The sequence below is a fragment of the Oryza sativa genome, chromosome 3 (assembly GCF_034140825.1).
Source record: "Oryza sativa Japonica Group chromosome 3, ASM3414082v1".
Lineage (NCBI taxonomy): Eukaryota > Viridiplantae > Streptophyta > Magnoliopsida > Poales > Poaceae > Oryza > Oryza sativa.
Window position 1 is genome coordinate 29120971 of NC_089037.1, and position 12833 is coordinate 29133803.

Sequence of the window (12833 nt, forward strand, 5' to 3'; positions counted from 1 at the left end):
AATTTTATTGTTATGAGATGATAAAATATAAATAGTACTTATGTTTTTAAATTTTTTTTACAAATTTTTTAAATAAGATGGACGGTCAAAATTGTGCACGGAAAATCATGGCTACACTTAAAATGAGATGGTGGAAGTAGTAGATAAACGGGGTTCGTGGTGTGTGGTACGCCGGTACGGTGTTTGACCCTGGAGAGGAGAATACCCATCTGTCAACAACGTGGGTCCGTGGAAATATGGAATCCGCCGCAACAAATTGTGGAAACGAAAAGCGAAACGGTATATTTGTAAATAAAAAAGTAATTTGTGAATAAAACTTTTATATACGTGTTCTTAGTGATTTAAAAGCAAAGACTGAAAAATAAACTTCAATGAAAAAACCTCAAAATCAGTTTTAAATTTAAGGTTGAAAATTTAAGTTTTGACTGATAAGTATAAGTATAAGCGAAACGATGAGGCGAAACGATGAGGCCACAGTCATCTGATTACAATCGATAGATGGGATCAATGTACCCAATAAATAGCGCGATCACATTTACCGTCTTGTTCCTCTGTCCTCTCCCACTCGTAAATGTGTTTGATCTACCAGGCGTTGATTAATTTACAGGGATGTAGAGAAACGCCCCGGAGTTTTCCGGCTAGCTTCACAAGGTGGTGGGCTAGACGATCTGTATTCGAAACCTCACCCTTCTAATTATTTGATATTAGATCATTCCCTAATATTTGTGTCCTTTTTACATGGATGCAAGTGAACAAATACATTACCAGTATAGAAATCTGCTTAATAGTATTAATTTATTTTTTATATTATATGTACTACGTCCATCAGAGAATATAATGGATTTTACCTAAGTAATGGTTAACGGGGAAAATTTTTCTTATATTTTGAAAAGAAGATAGTAAAATTTAGGAGGGAGTGACTAGAACTGAGATAAGTGGACAAAAATCTTTCAAAAAAAAGTTTATAAGTGGAAGAAAAAAAGGCTGCTTGTTCGGGCCACTCATCCCTGTTGAGTTGCCTCTTGTGTCTAGGTTTGCCCTACTCTCAAGTCTCAACTGATCCAAGAGAGAAGTTTAATTTACCTTACTATCCTCCTATATTCCTACAAGTTTCCCGACAGTTAGATATGGTTTATCACTTTGACACTGATGATGGAGCTCTCTAATCATTGGCAAAGAATGCACATTACATACCTATAAATCCAATGATTGGCGTGGAGATATGTATTTCCCTACATCCTGCACTTATGTAGGTTCACGTACTTAAACAAAAAATTTAGGGGGTGGGGTGTCAAAATATGTATGGAGGTTGTGCGTCCATTTTGCCCAAATCTTTTAAAGGAAGGAGTACTAGTTTTTGTCCTCCGCCGTTGTGGGTGTTTTCAGTCAGGTTCGGTATGCCAAAACTACTAGACGCCGTGTACTGGTTCGGTAGCCTCGTCATACACGTGAGCCCCTGCAGGATCGCCTTCGGCCCCTCGAGGAGTCCAGGTTGATGTGGCTTATATTCTCAATCAATGCCACTGAGAAAGAACGGTGGTTCAGGTAAATTCACCCGGTGGATTTGCAGGCCAAAGTCCAGGATATCTGAAGTTCTGAACCCGAAAAGTTGATGTAGTTTAATCAATACATACTACAAATACAAACACTGAAACACACAATAGCGTAATCACCACAAGTACTACAAATCTGGTTCTGAATCATAGTGCTCACTACTGGCGAAAAGCACGCGAAAATTAAACAAGATGGCCTTCAGGTTGGTCTCTCTCAGCTCCTCTTAGCTGCAGCACATTTTTTAAAGCGAACATACTGCTGGCATCCACTACTTATTAATCACTGCTAAATTGCTACTTCTACAGGGATAAAAACATGAAGAAGGAAGGGAAAAGAAAATGCAAGGAAACCAACAGGGGAAGCAAGAGCCGATGGCTACTTGAGATGGCTGAACCAACTGGATGGCTTGCTGAAGTTGCTGAACCAACTTGAGAATCTGAAGTGCCTGAACCAGATTTTGAGCCAGGCCCTGATGCCTGCAGCATGTTCTTGAACCAGTTGGCTGAGTCCTTGGGGTACCGTTTGAGAGTAGTGAAATCAACATAGACAATGCCGAACTTTGATGTGTAACCTGACAGCCACTCGAAGTTATCGAGAAGAGACCATGCGAAGTACGCAACCACATTTGCACCATCGTCGATGGCTTTCTTCAGTTCAGTGAGGTAGTTCTTGTAGAACTCAATCCTTTCGGTGTCATGCAGGAACTCTTCACGAGTGAGATTTCCAGATTGATCCATTCCTGGTACCATGACCATAAATTTTTTTGAGAAATGCATGGAAAATTTTGAATTAAAACTAGATAGGTAGTTTGAAAATACCATTTTCAGATATGATGATTGTTGGATTATTATACTTCTCCTTTATGTAGTTCACAGCTCCATACATGCCAGTCGGAACGATATAAAGCCAATTAGAGTTTGCCTGCACGAAATAATGCATGGTAAGAGATTCTCGTCTTAGCCACACTTGCTAATCTTGTAGCATTGATAAGAAACTAAAATTGAATGTGGCAAGAGGAAACAACTATACCTGCTGTCCAATTGGTACGCCATTTCGTTGAACTGTAAAATTAAGTAGAAAAGGATAAATTTAATGATATCTTGAGTACTCTATTGGTTTATATTATATAATCCTTAATTATAAGTTGGGAACTTACAGATAAATGAAACATGCCAATCAGATGAGTAGCTAGTTGCTGCTTGCTGAGGTGCTGGTTGGTCTGCCATGTAGTTAGCAGTATATTGATTGATCCCAAAATAATCTGCGGAGCCCTTGACTAGCTTAGCTTGTTCAGGCGTGAAAGTAGGTAATCTTTCTTTCACAATATCTCGCATATTTTTTGGATATTGTCCATTTATTAACGGATCAAGAAACCTGAATTGAAGTAGTTGATTTTTATCAGCATCGGAAATTGTATCAAACAAAACCTTTAACTTTGTCACATGTTACTTCTATGGTCTTACCAACCAACATGGAAGTCTCTGGCTCTTTGAGCTGCTGCTTGGTCTTCAGTTGAGTTAGTTAGAGGTTCATACCAATTAAAATCGAGAACTATTCCGATCTTGCCTTTCTGACTTGCCTAAATGTTTAAACATATATTCTATTATGATTGAATAATATGACCTTACATGACAAGCAATATATGTGACATATATGGCATGCTCCTAGAACTACTTTCACTAAGAAATACATGTGGTACTTTTGCTTAAAAAATACATATGCTATTGCATTGTCCCAAAATGCAGATAGTTCGGGCACAACTGTTCTGGCCACATTTATTACAGCAAACTACTTTCACCAATTTCATTGGCATGCATGATTCACAAGACTAGGCAAACAAATATTCTGAATTTGCAGCCATAAACAATCCCCTTTGAATTACTAGTGAGAAATATTGTAGACAAATCATTACAACATCATTAGACTGTGCGGAAAATATATTTTGCAAGAAGATGTGTTTGCGCTTTTGTTGATTCTGTTATCAATACTGCCATTGTATTTTGCATGTCCCATACAAAATGTCATTAAAATAAGCTAGCTTAATAGAATACTACTCCGTCCCAAAATCTAACTTTTAGAGTTCAAATTTTGTCCCAAATATTGCTGCAACCTAGTACTTGTAAAAGGTGATTTTTACCACTAAACTAGCCACACTACCCCTTAGCTTCATTATCATCTCAACTAGTCCAGGCCCACACCCCACCCACCCTGAGAAGGCAAACAAGTCTTTTTACCCCTTCCCTTAATAACCGTGCCAAGGGTTCAAACTTGCTATACTTTGGGACGGAGGGAGTAAAGAGTACAATAATGCACTCATGACTCATCTGCGGTATTAAAGGAAGAGGAAAAAGAAGATGATGCATTTTGACCATAGTAAAGGCTTTATGTTGAAAATTAGCATGTGGGATCAATTTCGATGATAACTGTTGCCCATCGGATGGTAAAGACGTGAGTACAGACTATCATTTTGAGCAGGTATGCATTATAAACCACCCTAAATTAATCCAAACAGGTTGGTTTAACTGTTGAAGAGATATAAATTGCCATGTTACTAACAACGAAAGAGTCAATCTAACTGTTTCTGTTTCTTTATTCTTTAGTAGAAAGAAAATACCTGGAACTTGTTACGGTATCTATCAACTGCAGTAGCATGAGATAAGATGATATTATGAGCAACAATATATGGCTCTGTTGCTGAGTTCCCACCGGCAGCACACTTGGTGCATCGGTTAGGTGGGTCTGTCCCTGTATCATGGCCAAGTGCTGCTACTATCCTTGGCTCATTAAACGTAAACCAGTTCTTGACTCGATCGCCATATGTCTTGAAACAAAACTCAGCATAGTCCGAAAATACACCACTGCAAAAAAATGAAGAAAAATTATACGTGCTCCTTGCACAGACTGTGACAAGTAAATATGTTATATGCACCTATATTGCAAAATGCAAACTTGATATTTTGTCATAGTTTCGAATTTCATTTTCTTCACAAATGTAAATTTGATCATTCTGAAGAAATCAACTGTTAAGCCATTTCTGCTTTCATAGCACCTTATAAAAAACACCTCTCAGCTCTCCTGCACACTGTAACAAAAATAAGTGAAAAAATGGCTGGTGCAGAAAACCTTGTATTTATTAAAAATTAAGTCCTGATTATACAGATATAGAATTGTGACAAGATCATATGTTTTATCACCATATAATTAGCCTAAAACGGAAAGGCAATACCAATAGATAAGTGAGTGAAAACATTAAAAAAAAGAATTGGCATGTACGACTTACACAATTTTTGGGCTTAACCAGCCTTCATACTTTTTCTGAAGTGCAAGTGGGAGATCGTAGTGGTTCAGATTGACGTAAGGAATAAGCCCTGTTAGTTTTGATAGAAATATTCAGACAGTAATATACTTATGTTGGCAAAACTCAAACGTCGAACAATATGTCTGAAGTTATACCTTGCTTAATTACATAATCTATTAGATTATTGTAATATGCCACACCTTCCGTGTTAACTTTTCCCTCTCCATCTAAATAACCAAAATGCATCAGTGGAATTCATCCTCATCCAGCTAACCAGTACAAGTAGATGCTATAGCCAGAGCCATATTTTTATTTACCAGGGAAAATCCTTGACCACGAGATTGAAAACCGATATGCATCGAAATTCAGGCTTTTCAAGAGATCAACATCTTCCTGTGCTAGCAAGAAGACAATGTAAGTAATTATCTTCTTTCAGAAAAAAAAAGTAAGCAATTATCAAGCTGCCGAAATTCATTATTGATTAACTTGACTCAAGATTTTTCTACAGTAAGTATTCTCTAATTTCCTGAAAACATAATTGCCAAAGCAGCATGGCGCTGTGAGCTAAGCTTCGCCAGATCAAGGCCAAACTTGAGCCTTGCTCACAGCCCAATAAAGTATAAATACACTATAAGGTTGTGCTTGCTTAAGGTTGAAAACAAATATGGATATCAACTACACAAACAAAACCATTCCAGTTTTGCTATACATTTGCTGACAAATTTTCTCCCAAAAATTTGACAAATGTAATATAGTGTAATCGAATCGTATTGTAATTACATCGTAACTGCATGTAACTACAATACAACTTGTATGTAAGTAAAATCTTACGATAACATGCTATTTTCACGAAGCGATCCCCTCACTTGTGTGTGCGTTGTGATTTTTTTCTTCTCCGCTTGCATGAATATTAAAGCAAATCTAACGTTTTCAAAATTATATGAAAGTTACTGCATACCAGTTACATTGTAGTTATATGTAAATTATAATGTAATTACATTACTATTATATTATATTTGAGAAAAATTGTCAGGAAATGTATAGATAGTCCCAAAGCATCCTCATGGACAGGAAAATTGCGATCTACTAATTGACTGACAAAACTAACTGCCTTTCAATACTATATGTAGGTGAAACAGGAGCAAGAAAAAAAGAACAGAAGATAGTCTCAATTGATCTCATTTACCTTGTAGCGATGATATTCATCTGTAGTAACATCTGCATTCCCATTTCCCGCAATATTCCCTGTTCATCCGGAAAAAAACAATGTCAACATCACGATTTTTTTTAAGATAATGATCCACGAATTTAATATCATCCAATCAGATGAGCTGATTCTATCCCCCATTCCCTCAAACTCGTTAAGCCAAATTGGTATCTGAAAATTCGAATATTCTCCACTACTCAGCTGAACTGTCCAAAATCACGCTTTGTTCCACGAGTCGCTCACCAGAATTAATCCTCGAAGTATTACCATGGCCGGTAATAATCTTGAAAGGAGAAATGGAACATGAACAGAGAACGCGAGAACGTGTAACGCAGTAACCCAGTGAGAGCTCACGCAGGATCTAGTTTACCAGCAGGATTAGTTAAGCACGGTTCTTGTAAACTCGCGGTGCATGTCACCTGGGGTGTGGACGAAGGGGTCCCAGATGGACGGCCCGCGGCCGCCGGACGCCGCCATGCCCTCGACCTGGAATGCCGACGTCGCCGTCCCGAACACGAACCCCTTGGGGAACGCGGCCCGGCTCAGCCCGCCCGTGTCGTCGTCCGCGGCGCGGACCCGGGCCCCGGCACGGTCGAGCACGACCAGCGCCACGACCACCACCAGCAGCCGCCGCCACCCTCCCCCCGGGAGGTAATGCGCCGCCGGAGCGCAGCCCATCGCAGCAGCAAGCCAGCAACCCAAAGCTCCCAGCCGCCGCCTCAAGTCACCTCACTCTCTGAGTCTCAGTGAACGAGTGCTGCGAGTGAAGCGGTCGGTGGAAGCCAGCGAGTTTTTGTCAGCACGCGGGTTTTGGGTTTTGAGTCTTTTGACGTTTTTTTTTTTCCGGTGTTTTTCACCGTACTGTGGCCCCCGGTTTCGGCACGTGATGTGATCCCCGCCATCGGCCATCCCCGACGCTTTTTCTGAGCTTTTTGGTCGGTGGGTGGGTTCGCCAGGTTGGTTCCAATCGGATTGGATCGGAGGGAGGCAGGTACGGCAGGCAGCGCCGCGTGCGTCGCGGAGCCAATGATGCCGGCGTGGGCCGCGGGTCGTGCACCGTGTGCTCGAGTCCTCGCGAGCGACCAGCTGTGACGCACCACGGTGGCACCGTCCTCCTTGTCTCGGAATCGGACGGTAGATTCTCACAGCTTCGCTCGGTTAATTCCTGGTCTTTTCTCGTATGATGGTAGAAAATGTGGCTCGGCTTCGCCAAGCAGATGCGACTTGGGACTTCTGAAGTCTGAACTCTGAACACATGCGTCTCTAGCTGTTTTCCTCTACACAAATGGAGGCTTGACATGGGTTCTTTAGTGACATAACCAACCCTATGGTAACTAAGAGCCAACCATACATATACATACATGTATATCTATTAACACTGGGATTGGGAAGTGACATGCATCAGGACGTACGCAGTCGTCATCTGCCGGCGGAGAGCTCGATGGCTTCCTGGTTGAAGATGGAGTCCTCGCCCCAGTCGAAGCGCTGCTGCATCCGCTCGTAGTCCTGCCGCCGCGTCACCTCCACCTGCTGCCACTCCTCCCACCGCTCCGCGAGTCCTTCCCCTTCCAGCATCCGCACCACCTCCGACATGGACGGCCGGTCCTCCGGCGACGCCTGTGTGCACAGCAGCGCGATCTGTATCATCATCTCCACCTCCTGCCCGTCGTAGTTGCTGCTCAGGTTCCGGTCCACGATGGCGCCCAGCTGCCCTTCCCTCTGCAGCTTCTTCACCTGCACATTTTCAGCAGCAACCAGCAAGCATGATCATGACACTGATGATTCAAGCGGTGCAGGCTTCAGAATGAATATGATGTTCAATGAGAGCAACAATTATTTTGTTTTTTTTCTTTTCCTGCTGATTATAGCCTCTCATGCTGTATTTTTATAATTTTTCTTGCTATATCAGTATGAAATTTCGCACTATCTGGCACAGTTAGTTTCAAAAAAAATTCGTTCAATTATGTCAACACATGGCTATCAGAGGCTAGGATAATTTTGTTCCAGCTTCGCAAGAGTAGACTCACATGGTCAAGCAGTAGCACATCGTCTTCTTCCTCCAACCGTGAGAAGTCGATGGCGCGTTGTCCAGTGACCAGCTCAAGAAGCATTATGCCATAACCAAAAACATCAGTTCTCTCCGATGACTTCCCTGTGGACAGATATTCAGGCGCAATGTGACCCATAGTTCCACGGACTTGAGTTGTCACTGATGTCTTCTGTACATCAACCAACTTTGCCAGGCCAAAGTCACCAACAACTGGCTCAAAATCCTCATCAAGCAGGACGTTGGCAGCCTTGACATCTCGATGTATGATCTTGGGATTACAGTGCTCGTGCAGGTACTCCAGTCCACGTGCTGTGCCTATTGCCACACGTTTCCTTGCTGACCAATCCAATATTGGTTCGCCAGGTTTGAATTCTGCATCGTTAAACACAATGAGGTACATATTGAAATCTTCCAATATTGAATCTAAACATAAGAAAGTGAGCATATGCGATGTTGAAATCAATAGTGCACATGCACCATATTACCCAACAAGCGTAAATTAAAAGCACTACAAGTATCAGTTGCATAATCCATAGGCACAATAGTGAAGTATCCGAGAAACTTTATAGTACAGTAGTAGAAGCATAAAATTGGAAGAACGAAACAAATTATTGATCAGTTATAGAAAGTACCTCGTAAACGATAGGCCACACTAAGATTCTGCATGAAAGGATAAACAAGTAGACGTTCTGTTTGTGTTGTACAGAAGCCAATCAATCTTAAAAGATTCCGGTGAACTGCAACACTGATAAGCTCTACTTCACGCAAGAATGCAGCCTCCCCACCAGGGCTTTCATAATCTGTCAACCGCTTTACAGCAATCTTAGTGCCATCTGGAAGTGCTCCTTTATACACTTTACCGAAACCCCCCTGTCCAAGGACATTTTTCTCACTGAAACTATCGGTTGCAAGTTGTAATTCTCGCCAGGCAAATCTTTTCAACTGACCAAATGCAATTCTTCGATCGTCCTCGCCTGGGGACATAAGTTACAGATTAGTTAACTAAAATTACTCTTGACTAAATGTAAATGCAGCCTATGCATATCCTAATCCTAAATTTGTAAATTGAAACGCTACCTTAGAAACAACCTTCCATATCTTTTATCAGAAAATTACTGAAGGTGCTAAACACTTGACAGCTTTGCATATTGCATGCTACTTTTTTTTTCTTATTTTGCCATAAATTTTTTTGACCAAAATACTTCACCAAGATTATTTATTAAACATGGAGCAGTAAGCGAAACTGCCAGTAAAAATAGCTGTGTTGACATACACAACCTGGAAACCATAGTTTAGAAATAAACCAACATGTGTGAGTTATCTCTGCTTGCACTGTTTTTGTTTTGGGGGTCGCATGATAAAATTTTGCGGCATAATTTACATCTTTGTTTCAATAAAATAATAAACAAGACTGTAGGAAAAGGTTTAGTTGAATGAATGGATAGAAAGAAAATCATGAAGTAAAATACTACCTGATACATCGACAAAAACTTCTCGTAGATGGCTTTTCCTCCTTCCATTACAGACAATAAACACAGCCCCTATTATAAGTATCCCTATTGCTCCTACAACTGTTCCGAGTACAATGCCTACCTTTGAGCCATGGGATGAACCTATTAAACAGATAGAATTAGCATATTCCAGCGAAAATTCTGACAGGCATCCAATGGATGCTGTATGACAGATGTGCAATGTTGAACAGGGAAAAAATTGCTTCCTACCTTGATAAGAAATACTTGATGAGCATGGATGCAGAAAGTTTGCTCCACAAGTCAAGTTATTACCAGAAAAGCTGTAAAGAAAATTAACATTTGTCAGAACTCAAAGCTCAAACTTGAAAAAACATGAGTATACAAGTCACAGTGATCCAACAGTACTTGTAACGTGCAACTTGAAACAGCGAACCAGGTATTGAACCAGAGAGTTTATTGTAGGCTAACCTACTGCAATCATAAGAAAAAAAATATGTTAGTCAAATAATTCAGGCATGGACTGTTGTCAACAGAAATCATGTATGAGTCCTTGCATGTCTGTCAAGCTTGAGATTCTTGCTACAGTATCAGGTATAGTTCCGTTGAGATTGTTTTGACTTAGTATCCTGTTTAAGAGATAAAAAGGTGAGCAGGTTAAATCATTATACATTCATAAAACAAAGGACTAAGGTTCAAGTACATACAGAATTTGGAGCTTTGAAAGCTGGCCAAGAGAAGCCGGTATTGGTCCAACCAACAAATTGTCTTCCAAATCCAAACTTGTCAAACTAGATAGGTTGCCGATCTGCTCAGGTATGCCACCAGTAATCTTATTACCAGGCAAGGACCTGCAATGACATGCACTACAGTGGTTAGCAAAAACTGGAGTCTAAGACCACAGTACATGGTAACTAAGACAACCAAATCTTTGGGCAGCAAGCACAGAAATAGCTAACAGTTGGCACTTCTCACATAATACCAGCTTCTGGTTTCCTCTAGGATCACAGTAGCTATTTCATCACAACTACCACCAAATATCTGAGAGAAATTCCAACAATCAACACAAGTACACTTACAAAACATTCAAAAACTGAAGCTCTCCAATTCGTGGTGATAGAACTCCAGTGAATCCCATAGATGCCAATGTTCTGCAGGAGGGCATCTGTCATCAGGCACACCAACTTGGAACAAACAAAAAACCTAGATATGGAACATGCATAACGGGGTCAACAGAACCATCTAGATGTTGTTTTGCCAGAAATAACAGATGGTGTGAAGAAGATTTAAAGAAACAGCATGTTGTATGATTTTTCCATTTTCATATAGTTCAATTATGAAATGTGCTCGTGCATCAAAGAAGTGCAGATAGCATGTGCAAGTGCATCAAAAAAATCATAATCATGTGCTCAAACAGATGCTTCTGGAGCTCACTGGTAATGAATGTGGAACATAAATCAAGAACTATTATGCCATATAAGTTTAAGAGATACGTAAATATAGAATTAACTCAAAATGGAGAGAAAATAAAAGTGAAGCAAAACATCAACAAAATAAACTTACACTTGCACAACATTGTAGTTGTTGTCACAAATAACAGAATTCCAAGTGCATGGGTTAACTTGATTTTGGTTCCAGTCAGAAAGCTGGTTACCAGTAGCATTCAGCTTCAGCTTCATATCATATAGTGCATCACCTAAGGAAATAAAAGAAATTTATTTATTACCCAAAAGTATTTGCAAACTCATGATTGTGGAAGCACTCCAAAATAGCTTGAATAACTACATAAATGATAGGCATGTAAATAAACCTTGACGGTCAGATGCTGAAAATGGGAGCAGAGATGCTATAATTAGGAGGACGCTGAGCAGATCCATGACTCTTCAGTTATAATTACAGCATCAAAAGAGTTCCTTGGGGAAACTTGCCCGGCGAAAAAAAGTACACGAACTGATCATAGTAGTATAATACCGGAGTCCCTGGCTAACCCAGTTAACAAGCAAGCCAGTCCAGTATGGCACCTATAAGATAGACAAAATATTATTGGATAAGAAAAGAGGTTCATACAAGATTGAGTGATAGGCAAAGCAGAATTTGTAGTTACTGTTATTATTATACTATCTGTTCACTGTTATGCTGTTAGTTATGCTGAAAAGCAAAAGTTGCCTTGAAATGCACAATTGTTTCATCGGTATACTAAAATAGAGGCTTGAATTCATCACAGCAAAACGTACTAGAATTATTATTTCCAAAGAGAACGCATGAAACAAGCAAAACTTCCGTTCAAAAAAAAGGAAGCAAAACCAAGCTCCCAATTATGCCCCCAAACCAAAAGGTCGCCATGGTTAAAAATATCTAAATTTGCCTAACAAATCAAAATATCTGAACATGCCCATACAGCACATAAACCTTCTAATTTTTAGTATGTCAGCACCACTAAATTCTCTTGCTATTAAAAAAAAAAGGAATATTAGCAAGACTCAGATATTCTAGAAGCTATCATGAAGAACTACATCCATTCAAAAAAAAATCATGAAGAACTACAGACCTGATAGAATTAACCAAAACGTTCCCAGAAGCAGCACAACTGTGATCCAGTGATCCCTCCCAGTGAGAGACGGCACCAAAATTAAACCCACAATTCGAATTGAACAAACTCTTTAAACACCAGAGAGAATCAGAGATTCAGCCTCTCCAAATCTGATCCTTCTCTTACTGCTTACCTCCAGCACTTCCAAATTCCAATTCACACACACACAGACAGTGAAGACTGAAGAGAGAAGCACGTACTACCTACCAGTGGCTTGCCCTCGCAGGCTGGGCAGCAAGCAGGTCGTCGCAGGTCCACGCCGCCTCTCCCACTTCACCTCCTCACCCCGCCGCCGCCGCCGCCGCCGCTGGCGCGCGGGTAAAAGGCGTGGGTGGGGCGCTGCGCTGGAGCAGTTGACTCGAGGAAGCAGCAGGAATTGACCGGTGCTGCCGGGGCGGAGCGCGTGCGGCCATTTTTTTTAGGCGCGACGCAACTTGGTTGGTTAGGTGGATCCCCCTCCTTTTTACCTCCCCATCTCTGGATAAGACGGAATTCGGCGACCTTCTCCTCCGGATCGCATCCGATCATTGGATGCGCGCGGTAGCTAGCTTTACCTTTATCGCCTTTTTTTTATCCCCTCTCGCGTGGTTGTCTTGTCCCGTACCGGACCAGCCTCCAGTGTGCTTTTGCAGATTCCACCAACGAAAAGAACGAGCATTTCGCTC

General features: G+C 40.9%; 2 protein-coding genes across 4 annotated transcripts; both read right to left on the minus strand.

Annotated features, from left to right (window-relative positions):
* Window positions 1–1563: 1563 nt before the first annotated feature.
* On the minus strand, window positions 1564–6823 carry LOC4333842 (beta-glucosidase 8-like). Its single transcript, NM_001402238.1, has 11 exons — window positions 6479–6823; window positions 6039–6097; window positions 5170–5245; window positions 5008–5079; window positions 4835–4922; window positions 4169–4412; window positions 3018–3133; window positions 2711–2928; window positions 2584–2615; window positions 2373–2475; window positions 1564–2293 (listed from the first exon to the last, which is right to left on the minus strand). Exons 1-11 carry the CDS (start codon window positions 6735–6737, stop codon window positions 1854–1856), a joined length of 1707 nt encoding a protein of 568 aa, NP_001389167.1. The 5' UTR covers window positions 6738–6823; the 3' UTR covers window positions 1564–1853.
* Window positions 6824–7246: 423 nt separating this feature from the next.
* Window positions 7247–12556, minus strand: LOC4333843 (LRR receptor kinase SERK2-like). Of its 3 annotated transcripts, none has more exons than XM_015774839.3 (12): window positions 12376–12556; window positions 11389–11599; window positions 11142–11274; window positions 10658–10729; window positions 10286–10429; window positions 10136–10207; window positions 9987–10052; window positions 9831–9901; window positions 9582–9722; window positions 8742–9083; window positions 8087–8481; window positions 7247–7793 (listed from the first exon to the last, which is right to left on the minus strand). In XM_015774839.3, the coding sequence occupies exons 2-12, from the start codon at window positions 11453–11455 to the stop codon at window positions 7479–7481; spliced, it is 1818 nt and encodes a 605-aa protein (XP_015630325.1). In that variant the 5' UTR covers window positions 11456–11599; window positions 12376–12556; the 3' UTR covers window positions 7247–7478. The 3 variants fall into 3 exon arrangements, with proteins under 3 accessions (XP_015630325.1, XP_015630329.1, XP_015630326.1); XM_015774843.3 differs by having other exon boundaries at window positions 10658–10781; XM_015774840.3 differs by having other exon boundaries at window positions 12127–12556.
* Window positions 12557–12833: the final 277 nt, after the last annotated feature.

What these genes read in the sequence shown, in the direction of transcription:
- LOC4333843 (XM_015774839.3), bottom strand. Translation starts at nt 11,455, where the DNA reads ATGGATCTGCTCAGCGTCCTCCTAATTATAGCATCTCTGCTCCCATTT. An exon ending in TTCAGCATCTGACCGTCAAG is followed by an intron (nt 11,275 to 11,388) that starts GTTTATTTACAT and finishes TTATTTCCTTAG; the next exon opens with GTGATGCACTATATGATATG. An exon ending in ATCTCAAGCTTGACAGACAT is followed by an intron (nt 10,053 to 10,135) that starts GCAAGGACTCAT and finishes TTATGATTGCAG; the next exon opens with TAGGTTAGCCTACAATAAAC.
- LOC4333842 (NM_001402238.1), bottom strand. Translation starts at nt 6,737, where the DNA reads ATGGGCTGCGCTCCGGCGGCGCATTACCTCCCGGGGGGAGGGTGGCGG. An exon ending in CCCCTTCGTCCACACCCCAG is followed by an intron (nt 6,098 to 6,478) that starts GTGACATGCACC and finishes CCGGATGAACAG; the next exon opens with GGAATATTGCGGGAAATGGG. An exon ending in AATCATCATATCTGAAAATG is followed by an intron (nt 2,294 to 2,372) that starts GTATTTTCAAAC and finishes TCATGGTACCAG; the next exon opens with GAATGGATCAATCTGGAAAT.